At 33.9% G+C, this 25,940-nt stretch overlaps 1 protein-coding gene across 1 annotated transcript; it reads right to left on the minus strand.

The window, feature by feature from the left end:
- Window positions 1-6,612: 6,612 nt before the first annotated feature.
- Window positions 6,613-17,739, minus strand: LOC121372238 (alpha-(1,6)-fucosyltransferase-like). The gene is made up of 9 exons (XM_041498530.1): window positions 17,427-17,739; window positions 15,823-15,941; window positions 15,017-15,200; window positions 14,212-14,326; window positions 12,458-12,695; window positions 11,705-11,951; window positions 9,773-9,958; window positions 8,381-8,531; window positions 6,613-7,640 (listed from the first exon to the last, which is right to left on the minus strand). The coding sequence occupies exons 1-9, from the start codon at window positions 17,615-17,617 to the stop codon at window positions 7,317-7,319; spliced, it is 1,755 nt and encodes a 584-aa protein (XP_041354464.1). The 5' UTR covers window positions 17,618-17,739; the 3' UTR covers window positions 6,613-7,316.
- Window positions 17,740-25,940: the final 8,201 nt, after the last annotated feature.

Genomic DNA, 25,940 nt, shown 5'->3' on the forward strand with positions numbered 1-25,940 from the left:
GACACTTTTAAAATTAAGGTAGCTACTACAATGGTATCTGTAGAAATTTGAATACGTTCTCTAGAAGAATATGGTTTAAAATAGCCACCACAATCATTATGACATCTCCAGAAATTAAGTTATTTAAAATGATCACTACACTGGCATATATTTACTCTAGGGATGAAAATTTCTCTTACTCTTTGATTACTCATAGGTGAAATTGTTTGAATGACTAAACTTTATTTGACATTTCAAGTAAAAATAGATTTGATTTTTCTATGGACAACAGAAATCAGCACCACAAGACTTGAATGAGCATGTATATTTTCAGAAATGTAGAAAATTAACTGACAATAAACTAAACTACTTCCCCTTTAAAAAAAAACCAAAACCCAATGATTACTGGACTGTAGACATGAATATTTGAAGAAAGAAACTGAGTGACATGAAATTCATTAAGCTGTCATCAAATTCTATTCAATAAAAAAAAAAATTAATAATAAAAATAAGATCACATGCTTCTAAAACAAACTCCCCTAAAAACAGTGATGAAACTAAACACAAAAAGTAAACAATTTGTACCTTCAGTGGTAAACATGTTTACCATCTCCAGCTTCATACAGAATATTTATACAAAATTCATTACATGTAATGCATTACTATTAATGTCATATTTATATTCCTCTTGAAATACCGGGTAATACGAACTGTCAGAACATAAACATGACAAGACACATCATTTTAATATCCTAGAAGATATACAATTCAATGGGTTTTCTTTGTGTTAGCAGCAAACTGCGTACTTTGGTTTGGTTTTGAATTCTTCATGCATACATATACTTCCAAGAAAAAAACAATCACACACAAAAACCTCATCTGACCAGCAAAGGTCAGTGGTTTACACTCCTCAGATTATAATACTACCGCACACATATATTAGTTAATTAAAAATCTGTGATGTGTAATCATTAAACAAACATACCACTCAGTTACACTTAAAATGCCTCTATATCCATATACCATGTATTATGTGAACAATATGATAAAAACTAAACACCAGGCAATTATCATCACGGTTGGTTTTGTTAAAAGTGACAATCAACAATCATTCTGAATAAGCACACAATGATCTCAACTAAAATGTTACTGTATACATGTATAGTGTAAAACTGTGTAAGTTGGGTGTAGGGTTAGTTCAAGCACCAAAATGGGTTTCTACAGCATCTACATTGACATGTTGAAACAGTAATACAAAGCAAACTACTCAAATTAAACACATAACTTTCAGGTGAACTGTTTAATATAATTTTTATGAACAAGTATATTTAAAGTCAAAGAACTCGTGAAAATAGACACTAAGTTTGGTTAACATAGCATAGAAAACAGGGGAGTAGGAGAGCAGTTGCTAGTGATGGGGCAAAACCTCTAATTCGGGCAAAAACGATACAGATATTCGGGCATGATGTGCTAACCGGAGACCTTTTTGCCATTTATTTCCATCATTCTACCCTCAAAATTAGTTGTAATCCATGTAAAAATGCGTAGTGATTCATTTGCAACCCTATAATATAGCTGTTGGGTAGTAATGCTAATATGAATAAATGTTGTTATTCAGATTCGGGCAAAAGCCAGCCTGACCCCCTACAAAAATTGTAGCCTGTAGGCCTATGTTGGTTAATCTACAAACCTATAACACATTTGAATAAAGTTACAACAAAGTTAAACAAGAGTGTGTGACATTGGAAGAGGGAAATACTTTAACAATAGACACGAGTTCTCATCTCAATCACCATTCCTTCTCAGTGAACAAAAGTGAGTTGGTTACTATTTTTAATGCAATAGTTCATAAAAATTAGATTAATTTATAATTAAACTAGCTGAAAAGGGGTAGTATTTGATTTATTACCAACCTACAGTTATGGTACTGGCTGAAGTAAACACTTAACAGAGACACTGTCAACAATAAACATGATTGTATAGCGACAGTTGTTATTTAAAACAACCCAGGCTGATCCAATCTAATGAGCTTCTTTTGGCCAAATATATTAACCTGATATTAAAGCTTTATTGTTGAAAATCATAAGTAACTAGTGTAGAATGTCAAAAATACTCTGTGATATTTTTCATAATAAACTGGGTTATTACATGTATCACAACAGGCAGATGTAGAAATTATTACAACTGGATTTTATGGCTACCATGCAACATTCAGAATTTCAATTCAACTTAAAAAAATAACCACAAACATCAACATCAGAAACTAATACCATATATATATATATATATATATATATATATATATATATATATATATATATATATATATATATATATATATATATATATATATATATATATATATATATATATATAAATATGATTCATAGCCCCCAACACTGGTTTTGCATATGTTTCTGGGGATGATTAAAAAATAAGAATTTAACATTAAAAAGATTATGAGAAGCTAATGGATATTATGTTAGTCTATGAAGGAACACAAATGCCACAAATGAATTCACTGACTTCTCGTACAACATTTTAACAGTGTAGACTTCAAACCAGATGCTTTAGCACTATAGACAACCTATCTAGTCAAAACAACCATGACTTTATTCTGTTCAGTACTGTCATTGTTTTGCACCAAAGTATTGGATGACATACCAAAAAATGTATTGTAATATAACAGTATATTGACATCACCCCAGTAAAATGCTATCCTGCAAAATAAAAAAAGAAATAGAAGTGCTTTCATGATACACTGTCAGTGTAGAAGGAGCTCAGGCAAACAAACTGTTACTATGGTTACTAAAACATAACACATTAAAGGATGTGTTAATCTACTATGTTCTTTTCATTTTGTATGATAATCAACTATAAAGTAAAACATATGATAAAATGCTAGTTAGCAATTCTGTTATGAATAAATGCTAAATTTCAAAACATGACAACTATACACCTGGAAATTAACAAAGCACTACCCGATATGTATTGCAATCAAAAGAGTGTCCCATCCTTCTACAAAAAAGTTGTTTGTTTGTTAATAATTTCAGTTTGGTTTGATGTTAGAAGAAAGGTGAAAGTGTTTTGGAATTAACAAAATAATACTATTTTTGTGTTGAAGTTACAAATCAATCAGCTCAGAAATAAATAACTTGTAGTAAATTCCATAATATGAAAAAAGGCGTTCCCTGTGGGACAGACTATAGATGCAGATATCTGTATTAACAGGGTTTAAACCTGATATTAAGAGTTTTTATATACATGTATTCTGTATCCACAGGCTATTTACCAAGATGGCATGAATATATCACATCAGTGTGATTGCAGCTCCAAAGTTAATTACCACACATTTTCAGGTGTATTTACGGTCTCTGTCTTTTTCCCTAGAATACCTTAAATACCGATGTAACAACAGGGTTACTTTCTGTAAATCTTGTTCAATATCCCCTGGGTACACAGCACATTAATGGCCACAATTACTTGCAAAGTATGTCACATGGTCAAAACTTGGTGATGCTTAATTAATTACCAGGTGTGTGTATCTAGATATATAGAGTGACCATTCCTCTACCAGTGGAACACATGTGGAAGTGACCAAAAGCTTATATTTATAGTAATAAGTACAAATTTATCTTTTTCAATACATGCTCTCTCCACTCTCTCTCAGCAATCTCGTTACAATACATACCAGGAACTAATTTTTTTTCAGCAGAACAGGGTTTTACTGGGGTGAACATTAATGCACAAAACAAAGATATTACAATTTAACAATTTTTTAAATTTACTACTGTATTAGTTATGTATAACTGAAATAAACCTAAATCCTATTCACAAGTTTCTTTTCTTTGGATGAAGCACCTGTAATCCTAATATTACTACTGGTTCCTTAACATATTATCTGTAACTATAACAGTTAGAAATCTCTCTAATTTTAAATATATGTATCTTAATTTGTTAAGTTGCTCTCATACCCCCAAAATGTAAATAATATATCTTTCAGAAAATAAAATTTAAAATAATCTGCTAAATTATGTGAACTAGATTGATGGAAGAATCTAGATAAGACATCTTGCTTAATCTTTACAATCTACAGAGGGCATTATCAGATAATCACTAAGCAGCAGCAAAACCTGACTGTTTTTAATACTTGGTGTGGTTTTTTTTATTTTAACACTGTTCATGAACATAGTAGATTTACAACTTAACTATGACTTGATACCATTGCCATTAATGAATTCAAATAAAATATAATTCTGTGCAATTAAATGTCTCACTACCATAAATGTTTTGGTGCACTATGATAAAAATCAATAGATGCAACTATAAACCACGTTTGATTGATCTAGGGCTTACAGTTTATGAAAAACTGATGTAAATGCAAAATGCTAACGTTAAACTTTAACACAAAGTTGATGCCGTCGTCACAGCCGTCACCAACATAAAAGCAATACCAATATCTCACCTTGGAAAGGCGAGACAAAAAAAAAAAAATTCAAATAAAACATTACAAAAATAAAACCTCCAAAAAACAACCAACAATATTTTTAACATAACTTCATTATTTCAAACACTTTTATTCTTTTTCCACTGATACTGAACCTAACTATAGTTATTAATGAAAAATAATTTTAGGAGAACTATAGCTATACTTCCTTATAAAAAGATTATAGGCCAAATTTATGATCCTGTTTTTCTTAAACACAGGTGTTTTAGCAATATAAATGTACGTAGTTATATGCATGGAAGATTAAAAAAAAAAAAAGCTGTGTAAATTAGGCCCTAAATACCTGAACAAAAAACAGAATACAAATATATAGACGGGTTTATTAGCCAGTGACGTCAAAGTACTGTGTGCGGCCATGTTTATAATCACGTGATCGGTCCGCCAATAAGGGAGTGAAATTCGCACAATAATAACATGTGAAGGCATTGCATCTGGGTGCATTTTCAGTATTTATTACCATTTTAGTACATTTTGTGAATGCAAAACCAGTATGTCGAATAATACCTCATTTAAAGATTGTAGATTCACATCAAAGTTGGTGGAAGTGTATTAATCATTAAAAATGTAAATAATAAAGCATGTATATAGCCCATATAAATATAAAAGCATAACGAATAATTTAAACTTATGCAAGCAAATATGATTTCCCTGGACACTTGTATAGCCTAATGTACTGAACATTAGAACAATATTTTAGCCTCAGTCGGACAAGGGTATAAGATAAGTGTTGTATATTGTGTATGATTAATTAAAAAAAAAAATTCCAAGAAACAAAAGATAATTTAAAAAATATATATTATAATTATAAAATAATAACAAATAAATGAATTAATTAATTTTTTATTTTATTTTATTTTTATTATTTATTAATTAATTAATTAATAATAAAAATAATAAAATAAAAAACAATTAAAAAAATTCTACGAAATGGGTAGGGGTGCAATTTTCTGTGTGGCATGCATGCGTGTTACATCAGTAAATTATTTATCATGTTATCGCACACATTTAACCCCATAATAAAATAAAATACAAATAAATAAGAGATAAATATTTGACAGTGTTAACTGCGCCCCACTTCAACCCCATGTGATCACATCTGGAATGTCCCAGAGCTAATAATAGTAACAGCTAAACGTTGACATCTACTCTAGATCTAAGGTCAGTCTATCTTTTTTTTTTAAATGGTACACCACGTTTTCTACAAACGTACATAATTTAAATACTTTTCTATATTTTAGAATGCATTTTAAGATGTTTAATTTATTCCCTATGCTTTTGTACTGGCGTGTATATTTATTATATATGTTTTTAATCATTCACTGATTTCCACTGATATTGATATGAATATACAATCTTTAAATGAGGTTGAATTATCCAAGAGACTGGTTTTGCTTTTGCAAAATGTTCCAAAAAAGTCATAAAACCTGAAATTGCACCCAGCTGCAATGCCGTCACATGTTATTGTTGCGTGAATTTCACTCCCTTAATGGCGGCCGTACGGTTACGCCATCTATCGACAACGTCATAAACTGCTGGGCGACAATCGGAAAAACCTGTCTATATACAAGATGAGTTTTGCTGGAATTAAATTATCTATCAATCTACATTTTAATTTTACTTACTTTAAAACTGTATCAAGAAACAAATTGCAAGTTTATCAAATGGTAAGCACAATGGTATCAATTTTGCTTTCTGATATGCATCACACAGACAATATAATTCTAAATAATGCAGACAATGTAACTTGAAAAAGATGTACATTGAAAGATATAAAAAATAATGTTATGAAGATGGGTAACAATCATAAAAACATGACTTCTTATTTTGTGGAGGATTTCTCAAGCTGTATTTTCCATATTAAATAATATCTTGGCTTTTTGAAAAAAATTACAACAAATTTTCAACAATCAAATGACTTGATTTTTAATTATCATAATTATAAATTTAAATAGGAAGTATTTTTTTTTTTAGGCCAACAAAAGAATAGTGGTAGTTCCAATTACCTGACAATCTGATAGTCGATAACATATTAAAAGTTGCAGCAAACTCAGGAATGTCCCTTTAAATTTTACCTGACAATCTGTCTTCATTGTTTATTGTAATATTAATTTGCTTTGTTTGTTGGATGTCAGACAAGATACATGTATATGTATATAAATATATAAATTTTTCAATTTAAATACTTTTCGGTGTTAGTTTTTCTTGGTCTTTCATTGTTTTGGCTTATGGATACACCTATATTAATTTTATGGCCAAATTAATTTAAAAAAATATATTAACCTGAACAAAAACCTTACTCTCGTTACATATAAAATATTTCAGTCTTTAAAACAAGTTTATATATACATGTAATGCTTCCCTACACTAATTTGTCCGACTTAAATAATTAGAACCACACATATTCTTCTGTTTGGCATAATCATGATGACAATGTCAAAGATAAAATCTAATTTTAGCATCTGACTCGTCAGTAATGAATCATTTTAAGATGGTTTTGTTATATTTGAAAATATTTTATGTAAGTAACTCATACACTGTTAACAGGCAAATCTTCACTTTGTGAATGTTACAATTACAGTAAAAATAACAGAAGCTGTGCGAATGGTTGGGGGAGTAAAAACAATGGCATGACTGCTTGTTGATGATAAATCTTTCCATTGTAGCTGAATTCTGAGACGAAACAAACTATTTGTTTTAGACATGGTCTGCTCCATTCTCTCATATTTACGTCTGGAAAAACTCCACCCAATGTGTAGTCAAACTGTCGCTTTTACTAACGGGACTTTGCTTTTGTAAAAATATATTACAGTATTTATGTCATTGTCCGATGTCAGCTGTCTGGTTTAACTTCTGGATAAAGTGGCATTTTTACTATAGTGATATCATTCGTGACCTTATAAGATGGATAAAGCCCATTTTGTGATGTTCTTCTATTAATTCCCTTGGAATATCCATTCCAGTGGTTGCCAGCAATGCCCAAGAGGTCTCCAACTTCCATGGATATCTCCCCTGGGTGTTGGTGCTTATGGTGTTCTAATGCTATCATGTTATGGGCATTCTGACCTCCAAAATAGTACACATCATCGAGTGACTTGAAATAAGTGGAAGCATCTCCATGGATGGTTTGCATTAACTCATAGGCTACTCGACAAACCTGCAACAGAAACAAAAGACACAACAGTCAATATGATCTTTACATTTATTAACAGTATGCTGTTTTCAAAAGGATATTTAGAGTATGCAATCAATGAAAAAGAACATACATTTGTAACTAAATGCCAAAAATATAACTAAATTTGTTATTAGCTTTCTAAGTTCTTCGTAAGTATTATATAACAATCAGAATCAATTTTTACAGGCTTTAAAATACCAGGTGGCAATCATGGCAATGGTCAATTCCTCGGCATTTGCTGTGATGATTACAAAACTTAATATATATTAAGGCAAATTCATAGCCATGCCCCTCTAACACATTTGCGAACTTTCAGATTTAAGAAAGATTAAAAACAAAACAAAAAACAATAAAACAACAACAACAACAACAACCAACCAACAACCAAAAAACACTTCTATTCAAATTGAAAAAATGTCTTTAATTAGACAGTTATTTGACTGTTAATATTTATCATGTTATTACGACTGGATGATATTTTAGTCATTGACTAAAACTTAAACCAAAATTGCATGGTTGATGCCTTCATATGTCTTAATGCCCCCTTAAACAGAAATATTTTGTTGCCTTTCTAATACTGAATTATGAAGCCTGAATTTAACGTTTCAAACGAAATGAAACGATAAATACCTCTTTACAAGAGGACATTACAGACTATAAATTTAAATGAACAATAAACATAAAATATAACAATACATATATGGATGTCAATCTATCTGTACCTGTGATGAGAATGTGCACACGAGGTAATCAGTCAGAGACAGAAAGTGCATGTCCAGAATGATGCCTCTTAAAGAACTGTCTGAGTACCGCGATCCTAGGCCCGCTGATTTAGATATATCATTGTCACTTATAAATATATATTTCTTGAATCTGAAAAAGATAAATTAATCAATGAAACCCCAGCACAAAAATACACATCTGCTATTGGGTGTCATATTATACCTGTGAAATTTTATGCACAAACAAATGAGGATCTATTTTTAACTGCACATGACAGTGTATTGTCTACAAAGGTATAACATCTCTACACAGATGTACTCACACTAGATGGTTCATTGATATAACATGATATAATATGTCTACTCAAACTAGATGTTTCATTGATATATCATGTCTACATACACATGTAGATGTACTCATATTAGAAGATTTATTGATATAACATGATATAACATGTCTACACAGATGTACTCACACTAGATGTTATATTGATATAACATGATATAATATGTCTACACAGAGATGTACTCACACAAGATGTTTCATTGATATATCATGATATAACATGTCTACACAGATGTACTCACACTAGATGTTTCTTTGATATAACATGATATAACATGTCTACACAAAGATGTGCTCACACTAGATGTGTCATTGATATAACATGTCTACACAGATGTACTCACACTAGATGTTTCATTAATATATCATGATATAACATGTCTACACAGATGTACTCACACTACATGTTTAATAGATATAACATATAACATGTCTACACAGAGATGTACTCACACTAGATGTTTCATTGACATATCATGATATAACATGTCTACACAGATGTACTCACACAAGATGTTTAATTGATATAACATGATATAACTGGTCTACACAGATGTACTCACACTAGATGTTTTATTGATATATCATGATATAATATGTCTACACAGAGATTATGTACCCTAAAATCTTGGAAGTGATTAATACATTCTCATAATTTTTAGATAGATAATAGTAAGAGAACTGCTATTTAACAGTTGTCTAAACACATGAAATGCAGTGCCCACATGCAAAACATTTTAAACTGATAACCCCCTATTTGGGACACTTATAGTCTGTTTTGTTTTTATTACGTACACTCAAATTATTTTCTGGCAGATAGCCTGACTGGGTGTTTGATATGACATGTCTACAAACTTACTCACACTAGGTATTTGGTATGAAATGTTTACAAAGAATTACTCACATCAGGTTTACAAAGTTTACAAAGATGTACTCACATCAGAGGTTTTTATATGAAATTAGTATATGCTATTCTGTCTCTTTTTTTTTTTACAGTAATATATTTAGTGCACTTTTGTTGGGGAAATGGAAAAAAAAGTCCTTACTTTTCTCTAGCTTCTTTCAGTAAATTAGGATCATCTGTTGCTAGGTAAACTCGTCTTTGAACATTTAGTAATTCTGGCTTTCTAGCCTCCAGTTTGTCATAGTAATCATCCACATATGCCATGTATTCCTCTATACTGTGAAAAGCTGCCTCAACTCCAACTTTATCAGTTCTTCTTACATGGACACTGAAATAAAAGATTCAGTCTTTTATTAAATTAAGAAAAACAACATTTAAACTATAGCACTCTGAATGCTACATAGCACCAACACATGCAGGAAAAAAGGCAATTTTTTGTAACAGAAACTAAACTAAAAAAAATTGTTATGCCATGGAGATGATAAAGAATTTTTATTTGCCCCTTTTTTGAAAAAGCCAAGTACATGTATAATGTTCTAGACTTTTTCAAAGGAAACAAAAGCAAAAAGCATTTAATTAAGCATAGTCTAGTAAGCTTATATAACAGGTCTACACAGATGTACTCACACTAGATGTTTCATTGATACAACATGATATAACAGGTCTACACAGATGTACTCACACTAGATGTTTCATTGATATATCATGATATAACAGGTCTACACAGATGTACTCACACTAGATGTTTCATTGATATAACATGATATAACAGGTCTACACAGATGCACTCACACTAGATGTTTCATTGATATAACATGATATAACATGTCTACACAGATGTACTCACACTAGATGTTTCATTGATATAACAGGTCTACACAGATGTACTCACACTAGATGTTTCTCTGATATAACAGGTCTACACAGATGCACTCATACTAGATGTTTCATTGATATAACATGATATAACAGGTCTACACAGATGCACTCACACTAGATGTTTCATTGATATAACAGGTCTACACAGATGTACTCACACTAGATGTTTCTCTGATATAACAGGTCTACACAGATGCACTCATACTAGATGTTTCATTGATATAACATGATATAACATGTCTACACAGATGTACTCACACTAGATGTTTCACTGATATAACAGGTCTACACAGATGTACGCACACTAGATGTTTCATTGATATAACATGTCTACACAGATGTATTCACACTAGATGTTTCATTGATATAACATGTCTACACAGATATATATATATATATATAAAACCACAAATCTTTAACTTAATAATCTAAGCATGTTATAACAATCACCTGTTTCTGTTTGTTCTTTAAGAGGTTGTATCAACTAAGAAATGGTTAACAGCTGGATAACTACCAAGTTAGATTACACCAAGGTGTCCATCTATCTAAATGTATGAACCATCAGTCGGACAATATCCCATTCATGTGTCCTTGTATATGATGTCATTTTTATTTAACAAACTGTTTTTGAAGATGACACACAAGATTCACAGTGACAAGAAAATAAAATAAATAAAAACAGGATTGAGTGCTGTTTTTAAATAATAAAATATTAACAATTATTATATAAAATTATATAAAATATACTGAGTATAAGCGTACAAGACGGGGGCAGGGTGCTGGAGCAAAATCTCAAATTTAGGCAAAAATGATACAGATATTTGGGCAAAATGTGCAAAGCTGAGATCCGTTTACCATGTATTTCCATCATTCTACCCTCGAAAGTAGTTGTAATCCATGTAAAAATGCATAGTGTTTTGCTTGCAACCCTATATAGCTGTTTGGTAGCAATGCTAATATATGTTGTTATCCAGATTCGTGCATTTTCGTTTAATTTGGGCAAAAACCAGCCTGTCATCCTACAAAAATGGGAGCCCGTACGCCTATGATACTGAGTCAAGTAAAGACAAGTGTTGCATCTAAATTATATAATGCCTAATTCCTGTTACTTTATACATGTACTGAAAAATATATTTGACTGAATTTCTAAGAAATATGTTATCATGTTTTGACAGCTATTATATATTATTCATACCCAACAATTGGATTTTTGAACTGTAGTTTCTGTTTTGTTCTCTCTATTTCTTCCTTCAGATTTTTCTGTGGTCTCATCAGATACTTCACAAACTGGCCAATCCACCAAACTGGGGGATCGCCATGAAGTCTTGTCAGCCTTGGTGCCAGGTCCTCCGGGATGGCTAATGGCATAAAGTCTGGGCGAGGGTGCATGCTATCCACAATTGGCAATTCAATTACTTGAACATTTTTTATCTGGTCCAGAGCTGCAAATATGAAAACAGTCTCAACCAATGGTTTGGGGGTATCCTGCATTGGGTAATTGTCATACTTGGGTATTAGGAGTGAAAGAAGAAACTCTCTGCTACGGTAGTTTATACGCTGTTATTATTAATACTTACCAGTAATGAATTTTGAACATGCATTCTTATACATACAGGATAATGCATCATATGTGTTAGGAGCTGAGGGAAACAGAAATTTAAATAAATACAAGTTTTGTTTTATATGGCAATATATATTTTTAAAATAAAGGTAATGGTTACGAAAATAAAATGTTTTTTTTGTAGATTGCATAATATTCTAGTTATATATATATAATTTTTTTTTTTTAAATGTCCCATCATAATTTTTTCTTATCAAGAGTTGAGATTTATTCAATTACTTTTCCAAAGTGTTTGAGTTTATTTGTAATGGATGCATCCTTGTGCTTTGTAATAAATGTAATAAATACACTATCCCAACCAACAAGACACGACAACATGATACATACGTCCCCAGTGTCTTGAACTTTCACCGGCTCTGTTAGTGCAAGTGTTGCTGAGTGGTTGAAAAACTGTCTCCCAGCCTTCAGGGGCATATCGCCAGCCTTTTGACTCTAGCACTAATGTCCTCTTCGTGGCATAGGCCACAATCAGGCAGTAGACAACGTGGTGTAACTGACAGCCAAACCCACACCCTTTGTGCAGATTGCAAACTATTTTCTTTGCTTTACTGCAATCTTTAGGGTTCTGCAAAATCATGAAAACAGAAATTAATCTTCTTTTTTTTCATTTGTGGTCTACTAGTAGATCTGATTTAAGTCCACCACACCAATATTACATCCTGGGTACCTTTCATAGCCATTAAAATATCAACCAATCACACTTCACCTTTTTAGTGCATAAAAACCCCTGTGATAACATGGTCCCTCCTGTCCCGGAATTGGTCACTGGCAAAGTCAGAGGCTAAGTCCGGGGTGGGCATGCCTGAACCTAATTTGGATATGGACACGTAAATAGAGTACCCATACCCATCACTGTGTTAGGTGACTGGAATACTAGCCAAGTATAATGACAATACTATTCAATAAAGAAAAAACATTCATTTTTAAAACAGTAATTTTGAAAACAATCAATAATTACAGGGAAAACACATACTGCACAAAGTCATCAAGCCAGCAGGTGCCAGTGGAGGTCACTGACAAAGTGTACTGTAGGGGTGTAACGAATGAATACACATTGTGACGAATACGATACATATTACGAATATGAGGTGATGAATATGAATATGTATTGACACCCATGAATACAAAAGAAATGAAAAGGTTTTGTAGAAAGAAAGAACAATAATTTATAATTTAAAAAAACCCAAACCCTGATTAATCATGGGTGTGTCTATTGTCTAGACCAAAATCACATTCTTTTTAAGGAACACTAACATGTCCACATTTTCACAGGAAGTGCGGGTCTCTGTGCTGTTACCACATCCCCAGCAGTGTTGAACATGTGCTTGCTTGGCACACTTGTTGTTGGGATGATTCAGAGATGTTTGGCTATATAGCTTAGATGAGGACAAACCACTATGAAGACATTAACCCAGTCGGGTCCTCTGCCTTAAACCTTGTTAATTCATCCTCGATTATTTTAATTTTAGTTTTATTTTGCTTTAATCACCTATTTAAATGCTTGAATATTGAAGTTACATTGCATACACTAACAAAATACGCTGACTCGTGACTCTCTTGTTAGGAACGCAACTCGTAAGGCTGGTTGAACGAGATTATGCGATGTCATACAGTTGTTTTGACAGAAGCGAAATCAAGGTACATGTAGGGTACTAGTCCAATGCGTTGAATTAAAAAGTATTGGTCTATGTGCTTGATCTAAAACAAAACAGGTCCAGGCATTATCAAAACAATCGAATCGGTATTGAGTTTTGGTTAGTGTGAATTAGAAATATTAAATGCAGTTAGCATTACAATTTACATATATGTATTCATGTATTCGATTCAGCTAGTGGCAAATATGCAACTACGATACAGATCACTGTTCGGTGCACCGAATATTCAAGTATATCGTTACACCCCTAGTGTACTGGCAGGTGTGTAACCAGGCATACACATGAATGCATGTGCAAATCATAGAAAATCAGCAAACAAAACTATCATGAAATAAATAATAAATATGGATTAAGGGTGGGGTGGTGGGTTAACTTCAAATTAATCACATTCACAGCAATGAATAACTGAATTTGTTATGCAATAACCTGAATATAATGCAGTCGTTTCTGGATGAGCTCTCCAAGATTATGAGACTCTTGCTCTCTCCATTGTCCCATGTTGTCCACATTCCGCAGTGACACAAAATCATTATGCAAAGTTCTACAAAATAATAAAAACAATAACTTTGAAAAACACCAGTACAAAAAAAATTAATTGGTTATTGGTTAAAGCTTGCACTGAAATACTTGACTGATCTCTACAAGGATATCAGTGTGGAATCACACTTGGCGGATGCTATGAACTTTTAATTTCACACTAGATATCATAGCAATCTGTTGATAAACAAAGTTGATATCTGTGCACAATACCATGCTGTACAGTGTAAGGTGTCAACATTGAAACAGTCTTTGCCATCCACCAATAACACATTCTCTTTTGATGCTGGGATATTTGACTGGAAAAGGGATACTGAAGATCCTAAAATAATTATCTTTTTGTTTAGACATTGCTGGGGAAGAGGAAAAAACGCCGAGGCAAACCCAAACCTGTAATATAAATATCAGTATCATGGGAAAAATTAAATAAATCTGCTATTGCATTGTGTGTGTTAAGACATTTATGATTCTCATTTGCCAAAAATAAGAAATACTATTTTAAGATTATTTTTCATGGGTCGACTTATAAAAGGGTCAGTAAATTTTAAAAATGTTTTCAGGGTTTGAAGTTAGGGACTTATAGCTGAGATGGACTAATAGGCAAATATTAAAAAAAGAGAGAAATAACACAATCACAAATTATCTAACTGAATCAGATATTCCCCATAAATTCAAAATAACATTAAACCAATACCTTTGATACTGTGAAGAGACTTGTAAAACATCAGTCACTTTTTCCACAACAGCCGCTGTGCCGCCACCAATCTCTTTGATGGAAAGAAGTTGTGAATGGATGTAATACCAGAATTCCACAGCGGTGTTCTCAACTTTTCTTAACGTCTTCTCATGCTGTCCACTTGGAGCATCTACAGTCTTTCCTAGAGAATATTAATTTACACAAAATAATTAACATAAATCTATTAAAAAAATTAAAAATTCATATAAACATGAACTAAATTTTATATTTGTTTTTTTAGCATAGTAGAAAAAATGTATACTAGTTGGTAAAAATTTAACACTAAAAAGAACTGAAAAATTTGATCTTTCATAAACCAAATTCCATAACAAACAAAACCCCCACCTCTTTTTGCTTCATTTAAGCAATACATGATGTTAATTCTAAAATTTAATTTCTGTAAAATATTTTATTTTCTGCAAGGAAATGTTGTACTACATGTATCTTGTATTAAGTTTCAGAATGAGTCAGTCAAAACTGAATGAGACCATATAATTTCAAAAGTTCAATTATCCTTTCCTTGCCTTGGTGAGATTTTTTTTAGCAAAACATTCATTAAAATATTAAAAACTTCTAAATTTTAAACAGTCCCTCTTTAGGGTATTTATAGACCAAGTTTTACAAGTATTGGGTCAAAAGTGTTGGAGGAGATAAACTTTAAAGAAAAGTTAACATGAATTATGATCAAACAAAATCAGCAAATAGAAAATGTTCCATTGTCTACTGTGACAGCTTAGTTAAACAGGGACATAACTCTTGTTTACCTGATTCCCCCGACTTCTTTGACAAATCCTTTATTTCCTGCATTGCATTGTGCAGTCGATGGTGTAGTCTTTTAATAGTGTCATCCTGATTTCCCGTTCCGCCTGCCTCTCGTATATCTCTGATTGAAAAAACAAAACCATAGTCATTAACAAACTTATGAAAATTTATTAAAGACTGTATAAATGAATATACAGTGAAAACCAGGAAAACCGGACACACTTGGGACCAAGACAAATGTCCAGTTATAGAGGGATCCAGTTTAGAGAGGTTAAGTCTGTACTGGTTTTTAAAAAGACACTCTTTAAAATGCCTGGTTTTAAGAGAATTCTAATTTACAGAGGGTCCGGTCTTCAGAGGTTACACTGCAATATAAAAACAAGTATATATAAACCTAATTTACAGAGATCATATTACTGTATGGAGAAAAAAAAGTCCTATTTTAGCACATTTAATAATAATTTCGCCTATAACTATCTTGTTTGGTGTAGGAGGATCTACTCATGATAGTTACTGATTTATAAACAAGTAGAAAAGTGATTATACATCAGCATTAAACATTTCATTTCATTTCAACATATTTTCGTGTTTATATCCAATTAAGGTTCAAACACGCTATCCTGGGCACACCTCAGCTATCTGGCTGTCTGTCCAGGACAGTGGATTAGTTGTTAATTGTTGGTGGTTAGTGAGAAAGAAGAGGGTGTAGTGGTCTTACACCTACCCATCAAGTTGTTAAAACTTACTCTGGGTGGAAGCTGGTACCGGGCTGTGAACCCAGTACCTACCAGTCTTATGTCCGATAGCTTAACCACGACACCACTGAGACTGTTAGCATTAAACAACTGTTGACCAAAGTTAAAGGTGCTATATCATAGTTACAGATACAAGTGTAAAAATTTTTCTATTTTCAAATTTGGTTGTTATAAATAATTACAAATTAATCGCTCCAATACATATCGATCATCTCTGCATAAATAGCTATAGTGAATGTTGGAATTATAATGTGCTTGAATTCTCTGTAAATAAAATCAGTTTTGAGCCACTAGATTCATGTCTTATCAAGTGTTATGAAATCGGAGAAACCAGAAAATCCTGAAATTTGACTGTTGATAGCCAGAACTGGGACATCACACAAACTTGTCGGCAACATCCTACTGGCATAATGTTAGGAAGAGTTTTCCGTAAAAGTGAACATATCCAGTTTTATGTGATGTCCAGGTTTTATGTGTCATCCGAGCTAAAGGTTGTCAAATAAACCCTTTTTATTTTTCTCTTCTAATAAATTAAAAGACGACATTGTGCCACTTTCAGATGACACCTTTAACCAAATGTCGATGGCAGTCGGTCGACCAGAAAAACAGCCAGCCAGATGCAACCAGGACATCCACGCTAAACACATTATTGCATTACACAACTAAGACCAAATTTCAGTGATCTTGGTCAATGCAATTCAAGTACTTATACGTGTCAAATAGACAAAAACTTAAGGTAGAAATAAATGCAAAGTTGATACTATTGTCACTACCAGAAGAAAAGTAACACAGGTCTGTGTTTTGCTTTACAATCTAGTCAAGGCAAGACAAAAATTGTTTAAGACTCTTACTGTAATTCTGTAGCTAGCAACTGCAGCTCTCGGTTCTGAGCTTTAACCTTGTCAAGCTCAACAAGAGCTCTCTTAAGATGTTCTTCTGACCGAGTGCTGGAGTCCCCACCAGGCATCAAAGTCATGCTCATATACAGCATGATGACCAGCCATAGTCCCAGCAGCCCCACTATCACCTTCCAACTGCGCATGCTACTCCATATTTACATCAACCTGCAAAATAACACCAAAATTAGTACCAGCAGTCCCACTATCACCTTCCAACTGCGCATGCTACTCCATATTTACATCAACCTGCAAAATAACACCAAAATTAGTCCCAGCAGCCCCACTATCACCTTCCAACTGCGCATGCTACTCCATATTTACATCAACCTGCAAAATAACACCAAAATTAGTACCAGCAGCCCCACTATCACCTTCCAACTGCACATGCTACTCCATATTTACATCAACCTGCAAATTAACACCAAAATTAGTACCAACAGCCCCACTATCACCTTCCAACTGCGCATGCTACTCCATATTTACATCAACCTGCAAAATAACACCAAAATTAGTACCAGCAGCCCCACTATCACCTTCCAACTGCGCATGCTACTCCATATTTACATCAACCTGCAAATTAACACCAAAATTAGTACCAGCAGCCCCACTATCACCTTCCAACTGTGCATGCTACTCCATATTTACATCAACCTGCAAAATAACACCAAAATTAATACCAGCAGCCCCACTATCACCTTCCAACTGCGCATGCTACTCCATATTTACATCAACCTGCAAATTAACACCAAAATTAATACCAGCAGCCCCACTATCACCTTCCAACTGTGCATGCTACTCCATATTTACATCAACCTGCAAAATAACACCAAAATTAGTACCAGTAGCCCCACTATCACCTTCCACCTGTGTGAAAATACACACAAGAGTACCAGTGAGGTACATGATACACCCGTTAGTACATGTAGTTTGATGAAAAACCATAGATATGAATGGATATGTTACGGTATGATTCAATTATAATTATGTGAAATTGCAATAGGATGGATAAATTAGTTTGTTTTGGACCAACCACCATCCCAAGTTGATCCAACATGTGGATTGATGGTCCTGTATGCAAGATATGATCTGGACAAGGATTTACTGTTATGTGCAGTAGACCATGAAAAGTAGGCCACAGTGACCTAGTAATAGTACACAACACACCACCATCCCAAGTTGTTCTTACATGTGAGGTTTGATGGTCCTGTATGCATCTGTATGCAAGATTATGGTCCGGACAAGGATTTACTGTTATGTGCAGTAGACTGAAAAGTAGGTCACAGTAACCTAGTAATAGTACACGACACACCACCATCACGAGTTGTTCTTACATGTGAGGTTTGATGGTTCTGTATGCATCTGTATGCAAGATATGGTCAGCACAAGCATTTACTGTTATGTGCAGTAGACCGTGAAAAGTAGGTGACAGTGACCTAGAAATAGTATGTAACATACAGCCATCCCAAGTTGTTCCTACATGTGAGGTTTGATGGTCCTGTATGCATGTGTATACAAGATATGATCTGGACAAGAAAAGGTTAACAGATGGAAGGACATACGGACGGACGGACGGACGGAGAGATGGACACATGGCTGGACGACGTATGGAAAGACAGAAGGACTGATGGACGGACAATGCCATACCATAATACGACCCACAGATAAAAATTGCTCATTTCACATTTGTTGCTGTAAAAGCAGTGCTATTTATCAATTCCAGTTTTATTATGTCTTTATTGATGTTTTATTTCTAGATGTAATTGTGTAACAAAATACATGTACTAGGATTGCATGCATGCATTACAAAATAAATAAAAATTATGCTGCTAAAAATGTTCATGTGACATAGCAACAGAAAGTATAATTTCTGATGATTGCTGTGTGGAAATATGGCACAATACAATGATTTTTTTACGGTTACTTGTGTTTTTGTGACTTCTCTTCACACCTGTTACAAAATAAATGGATGTATAAATTGAATTTTCAAGATTGATCAACAAGTCCTGAAAAAGCTGCCACCTTACTCTCATGAAATGTCGTTAAAAAAGCACACAAAAAACAAATCTTGGGAGTTTATGTAATTTTTTTTAAAAGAAAGTAATTTATTCACCAAAGGCAAACTGACTTGGTTTGAAAATACTCATATCTCTCCTGCAAATCTTATAATGTTTGTGTATACATTTTTGCACCAATAATGTCAGCTATCCTCAAATGTCAGGAGTGTACCATTTTCAACATCATTACAGTACACATTTACAAAATTATTAGATAAGTTTTAAAAATTGTATTATGGCATTTTCATGCAAATAATAGTAAATACAACTAATATTAGCACAATATATTAAATATAATCACTAAAGTTTTTGGTTAATTTAAGTTCTTTTGTCAAACAACTTTTGTCATCAGTTGCAACCCACTTTTGATATACATAAAAATTATGAACTATTAACAGCCCTTAAAGGATTCAGATGTACACATGTGAATGCAACGAGGGAAATTTTAACCAAATTCTAATGACCACGATCTTATCATGGGGTCCTTGGGGAATGCAGGTGAAAGGCTATCATTTGGTAGAGCAATCATACCAAATATGTAAGTAATCCATTAATGAAATCAAGAGTTTAAGGCAATTAGAGAAATTGTTTAAAGCTAAACTTTAACCAAATATTAACCCAGCTTAAACTAAACAAAAATCTGCATGACTGCAAATGCATCAATAGATATTCCCAACATATACTGGTACTAGAATGTCTGTGAATATCGGGGATAAAAACACAAGTGAAAATTTGGTCACTTATGAACTTGAAGCAAGCTGATGGACACACAGACACTTTGGATGCAAATCATGATTCTATTCACTCACTTTATGCATTACATATAAGCACAAAATGGAATAGTTTTTGTTTTGTTTCATTTTTTTTTTTTTTTTTTTTTTCAAAAGTATTACATGTACATTCTTGTTTCTTTTTAAAATAAATTCTTTATTTTTTTCTTCTTTTACATTTTTTTTTAATGCTTTTTTGCTTCCGAATTTAACATTTTCAGTAATACAACCTGCAAAAGCTGCCAAATGCAGCCTGTTTTAATGATATATTCCACTGGTATTGATTACCACAAATTACATAACATTACTCGTTAGTAAAATAATACGTAACGGTGCAAAGCCATATTAGTAGTAAATTAATTGCTTGACTTTTTGCTCTCTACATTAATATTAACCTGTAAACTTATTCTACAGGTAAAACCCATTACCTAATTAGTGAAAGCACCTACCTGGTACATGTAGTTCAGATTTGGAATTGTTTTAGAGATGGAAACATTTTGTCAGAGGTAATGATATGTAATATTTAAAATTTTGTTTGAAAAACACTGAACTTCAAATGGTTTTTAAATATATTTCTATATGTTGGCATATTGAGTTCACATATTCAGTTGTTAAATTGAAACTATTTTTATGTTTTCTTTAGAGTTTCAAGTCACTGCACCCTAGTGCATTTGATCTTGAGGCATCCTAACTCAGGATCTGACGCCATGTAACCATAAATAAAATGTGTTGAGTGCATTGTTAAATAAACCATTTCCTTCTTTCCTAACTCAGGTTGTCTCAGTCAGGATTTCCATTAATACAACCCTATAATACAAATCGCTTCAAGATGGCACTGCAACAAGCAGACTGGTTTACCCTATCATTTGACAATGGACTGGACCATGTCACCTAATTTCTCAGTATTCATTCAGGACTGCTTTCATTTGTATATTACATCCGTTTCACAATTTATATGACATAGCTGCATTGTCAATATAAATGTATTTAATTGTGAAAATAATAATGTCTGCACTGAATTCCTTGCTTTACGTTGTTACATTTATTATAATGTTAGAAAGAAAGAAAGAAATGTTTTATTTAACGACGCACTCAACACATTTTATTTACGGTTATATGGTGTCAGACATATGGTTAAGGACCACACAGATTTTGAAAGGAAACCCGCTGTCGCCACTACATGGGCTACTCTTCTGATTAGCAGCAAGGGATCTTTTATTTGCGCTTCCCACAGGCAGGATAGCACAAACCATGGCCTTTGTTGAACCAGTTATGGATCACTGGTCGGTGCAAGTGGTTTACACCTACCCACTGAGCCTTGCGGAGCACTCACTCAGGGTTTGGAGTCGGTATCTGGATTAAAAATCCCATGCCTCGACTGGGATCCGAACCCAGTACCTACCAGCCTGTAGACCGATGGCCTGCCACGACGCCACCGAGGCCGGTTACAATGTTAGAGTTTATGATAACATCTCAACATTATAATATTATATAGGCCTACACATCCATTTCCCAATGACTTGAAAGACACTGTTACATATTCCAGAATAATATTTAGAGTGTTTCAGTTTGGTTTAAAATGAAATATACATATGGCGATCAGTAAAAATTAATAAAAGAGTCAGACCGACAAGTTTAAAAAAAATTAAAATTTGGCAGACATATTTCACAGCAGGCCAAACTTAAAATGATGATAACCTTCTAACCACTAGACAGATTTTAGTCCTGTTTTTATTATTTTACATCTTTTGGCATATATCTTCATTTACAACAAAATATTTGACCACATTATTTATTTCCTAATTTTTCGTTGTTAGTTGTGAACCTCTCAAGTGGAATAATCAATGCAAATGTAAACCCTTCACTTTCTATACTACTGACTGAAATTTACACCATCGACATTTATGTTTTTTTCTAGCAGCACCAGTGGCTATAGTAATAAACATGCATTGTTGTCATTTATGTACAGCTATCGATGTAACTGGTGATAAGCGATATGCAGCCATTAATAACGTCTGTAGATCAATGCAGGAAAAAGAGCAGTAACTTAATGTACTTACAAACCAATAGGAGTAAACCAAGAGTAACACACACTATACTAAGCTAGGACTGAAAAAGTAGATGTGACTTCTCCTTTCTCAGAAGAAAGAGGACAAATTTGATAAAAATTAGTGAAGTGAACATTCATCAGTACTTTCATAATATTTTACCATGTTCCTCGTTCATTCAGAAAGGTTCTCAATTATATACTCAGTCCCAGTTGTTATAATTTGTTTCCAAAAAACCACTACTTTTGGTAAACTTTTAAAAGCAAAACAATGAAATATTTCCATAAAAAGTCATCAAGTCTCTTAATATCTGTATGGTCCATAACCATATGTCTGACACCATATAACTGTAAATAAAATGTGTTGAGTGCGTTGTTAAATAAAAAACATTTTTCTTTCTTTCTTTCTTTATTTATTCAGTGCTGCTTTAATCTCAATTGGCCTTTACATAACTGAGAGATCTTTATGACCTTTGGTTACCAAATAATATATTAAATGTTATTTATCGGCAAGCTGGCAGGAGATAAACATTTACCAAGATTTCTCTGGAGACAAATAAAAACAATTAAATGAAATCAAATTGATTGTTTTTTCCTACTATCGCGTTCGAATATTGTGCATAATGGATGAAGTTAATTTGCTGAATTTGAGGTGTCGATCAACACACAATCATTATCGGCAATGATCAATAATGCATCAATGTAATGCGAAAGGCAATCAAAATGGGTCTATCCCCACACATTTATTCATTTATTTACAAAGTTGAGATACCACTGTAACCAACCAAACTTGCTGTAGTGAAGAATGTATGAGGTGGTGTGGATTTTGGAAAATAATTAAGTAAAAAATTCTAAAATAAATAGGACACTCCCAGCTACATTTGTATATATGTACGGCCTAGTTCTGGCACTTTTCCTATTCTACATCTTTTACCCATATTGATGTTAATGAAACTGATGAATTGATTGTTCATTAACTTTATTATATCTTTAATATAACTGATTATGAAAATCAGCTAGGTCAAAATGTATTTGTTAAGCGTTTTGCAGTGTACAATTTTGAATGATCGTGTGTAGAATTTATCTTTGAATGATCATGTGTAGAATTTATCTTTGAAAGTATCATGTCTAGAATTTATCTTTGAAAGTATCGTGTCTAGAATTTATCTTTGAACGATCGTGTGTAGAATTTATCTTTGAAAGTATTGTGTCTAGAATTTATCTTTGAAAGTATCGTGTCTACAATTAATCTTTGAAAGTATTGTGTCTAGAATTTATCTTTGAATGATCGAGTCTAGAATTTATCTTTGAATAATCGTGTGTAGAATTTATTTTGGAACGATCATGTGTAGAATTTATCTTTGAACAATCGTATGTAGAATTTATCTAAGTCACTTTTTCAGCTCCACTGTGGTCTTTTTTTCTTTAAGTTATTTGACAAAAATCTACAAGTTTCCTGTTGTACAAACAATTCACCAATTTTCAATGGCTCAAAATCATTTATATTATTTTTAATGAAATCAGAAAACCTACGCTGCCATTTTAACTCCATGTACTTAAATACATGTACAAACAAGTACTGGCCTCGGTGGCATCATGGTTAGGCTACAGGCTGGTAGGTAATGGGTTCGGATCCCAGTTGACGCATGGGATTTTTAATCCAGATACCGATTCCAAACCCCGAGAGAGTTCTCCGCAAGGCTCAATGGGTAGGTGTAAACCCCTTTCACCGACCAGTGATCCATAACTGGTTCAACAAAGGCCATGGTTTGTACTATCCTGCCTGTGGGAAGCACAAATAAAAGATCCCTTGCTGCTAATCGGAAAGAGCGGGCCATATAGTGGCGACAGTGGGTTTCCTCTCAAAATCTGTGTGGTCCTTAACCATATGTCTGACGCCATATAACCGTAAATAAAATGTGTTGAGTGCGTCGTTAAATAAAACATTTCTTTCTTTCTTTCTTTCTTTCTTTTTTTGTACATACTAATTGCTCGAATGGATATATAGGATATGGGATATATAGCTCAGTGCATGGTAGAGCATAACCCAAGCAAAAATTGCAAGCTTTTTAAATAGCTGGTAACTACCTTGCGACAAGGTTGTACAAGCATAACTTACAAGGTAGTAACTACCATGTTTCGAGCTAGTATTTGGAACCTTTTTACAACCATGCGACTAGCTTGTTGCATGCTTCCCACAAGCTTGCGACGAGCTTCCCGCAAGCTTAACAGACCTCTGAAAAATGTGAAAACGATCATTTCGTTTGTGGATTGGTCTCACAAATGTATTTACCTTACACATTACCACTGAGCCATTAAAACTTACTCTGGATGGGAGTCAGTTCAGGGGAGTTATCAAAGTACAAAATGTAGCTGCCAGCCTTAAGGCTCATGGCTTAACCACTATGCATCTGAGGCTGGTATTTAGGCCTGCTGGCCCAGGGTTCATGTAACACTTTATAAAAAACACGTCCTGTGACACATGCATTTGATATACTGCTGCCTGTAGTCATTATGTAAATACTATCTCCCACATTTTAAAAAATATATTCAACTCATATGTTTAATATGGCACCCCTTGCATCAATACATGCCAAAACACGTCTCCTCATGGATGTCGTCAGTCGCTGTATGATGTCAGCAGGAATTCTGCGCCAAACATCCAACAAAACCTGTTCAAGCTGCTGTCGATTTGCTGGGGGAGGTATGCGTTGTCTCAACTATCGATCAAGATGATCCCAGAGATGCTCTATGGGATTCATGTCTGGCGAACATGATGGCCAAGGCAATACGTTGACATTAACGTTGTTGAGATAATCCTGAACAAGTCTGGCTGTATGAGGTTGTGCATTGTCATGCTGCAAAAGGGTACCCCTAGGCTGCTGACGCAAGAATGGCACTACACCAGTTCGCAACACTTCATCCCTGTATCTTTGACCAGTCAGATTTCCACGGATGATGAGAAGCCTTGTTGTCCGTTGACCGCCCCATACCATGATGCCGCCTCCACCAAAAGGGTGCACATCTTGGATGCAGTTCGGCGCCAGTTGCTCTCCCCTACGTCGATAAACACGAACTCGGCCATCATTTCGGAACATGTTGAAGCGACTTTCATCCATGAACAGCACCCTTTCCCAATCACACTGCTGCCACCGACGTACAGTTCACCCCCATTGTAATCTGCGTTGATGGTGTAGAGGGATCAAGGCCATTCCACGGAAGGGACGGAAAGCTCTGATACCAGCCCTGCGGAGTCTTCGTAAGACTGTTTGTCTGCTGATGGGGTGTCCCAGTACCGTCGCCGCCGTTGACATCGCCGTCTCGAATCAGTTCTGCAGGTGGATTGTCCAGATGTAGCGGTCTTCAGCTGGCGTTGTGATCCTTGGTCTTCCCGATCTTGCACGGTCTTGTGCCTGGCCTGTCTGCTGATAACGGCTCAACAAGCTGCTGATGGCGGCTTGACTGCAATTGAAGGTTCTTGCAATCTGCCGTTGAGAGGCCCCCATATCGGCCATACCTATAGCTCTGTTGCGTTCTGCTTGGGTAAGTCTCGGTATCTCTCTGGGGTTCTTTTTGATACTGCTTCCTTGCTTTG

This window comes from Gigantopelta aegis, chromosome 4 (assembly GCF_016097555.1).
Source record: "Gigantopelta aegis isolate Gae_Host chromosome 4, Gae_host_genome, whole genome shotgun sequence".
NCBI classification, from domain to species: Eukaryota; Metazoa; Mollusca; class Gastropoda; order Neomphalida; family Peltospiridae; genus Gigantopelta; species Gigantopelta aegis.

Excerpts from the sequence above, each read along its gene's own strand:
- LOC121372238 (XM_041498530.1), bottom strand. The coding sequence starts at position 17,617 with ATGCGCAGTTGGAAGGTGATAGTGGGGCTGCTGGGACTATGGCTGGTC. Across the intron at positions 11,952-12,457 it reads AAGTTCAAGACACTGGGGAC|CTCTGGACCAGATAAAAAAT; the intron begins GTATGTATCATG and ends TCATATTTGCAG. Across the intron at positions 8,532-9,772 it reads CTGAAAGAAGCTAGAGAAAA|ATTCAAGAAATATATATTTA; the intron begins GTAAGGACTTTT and ends TATCTTTTTCAG.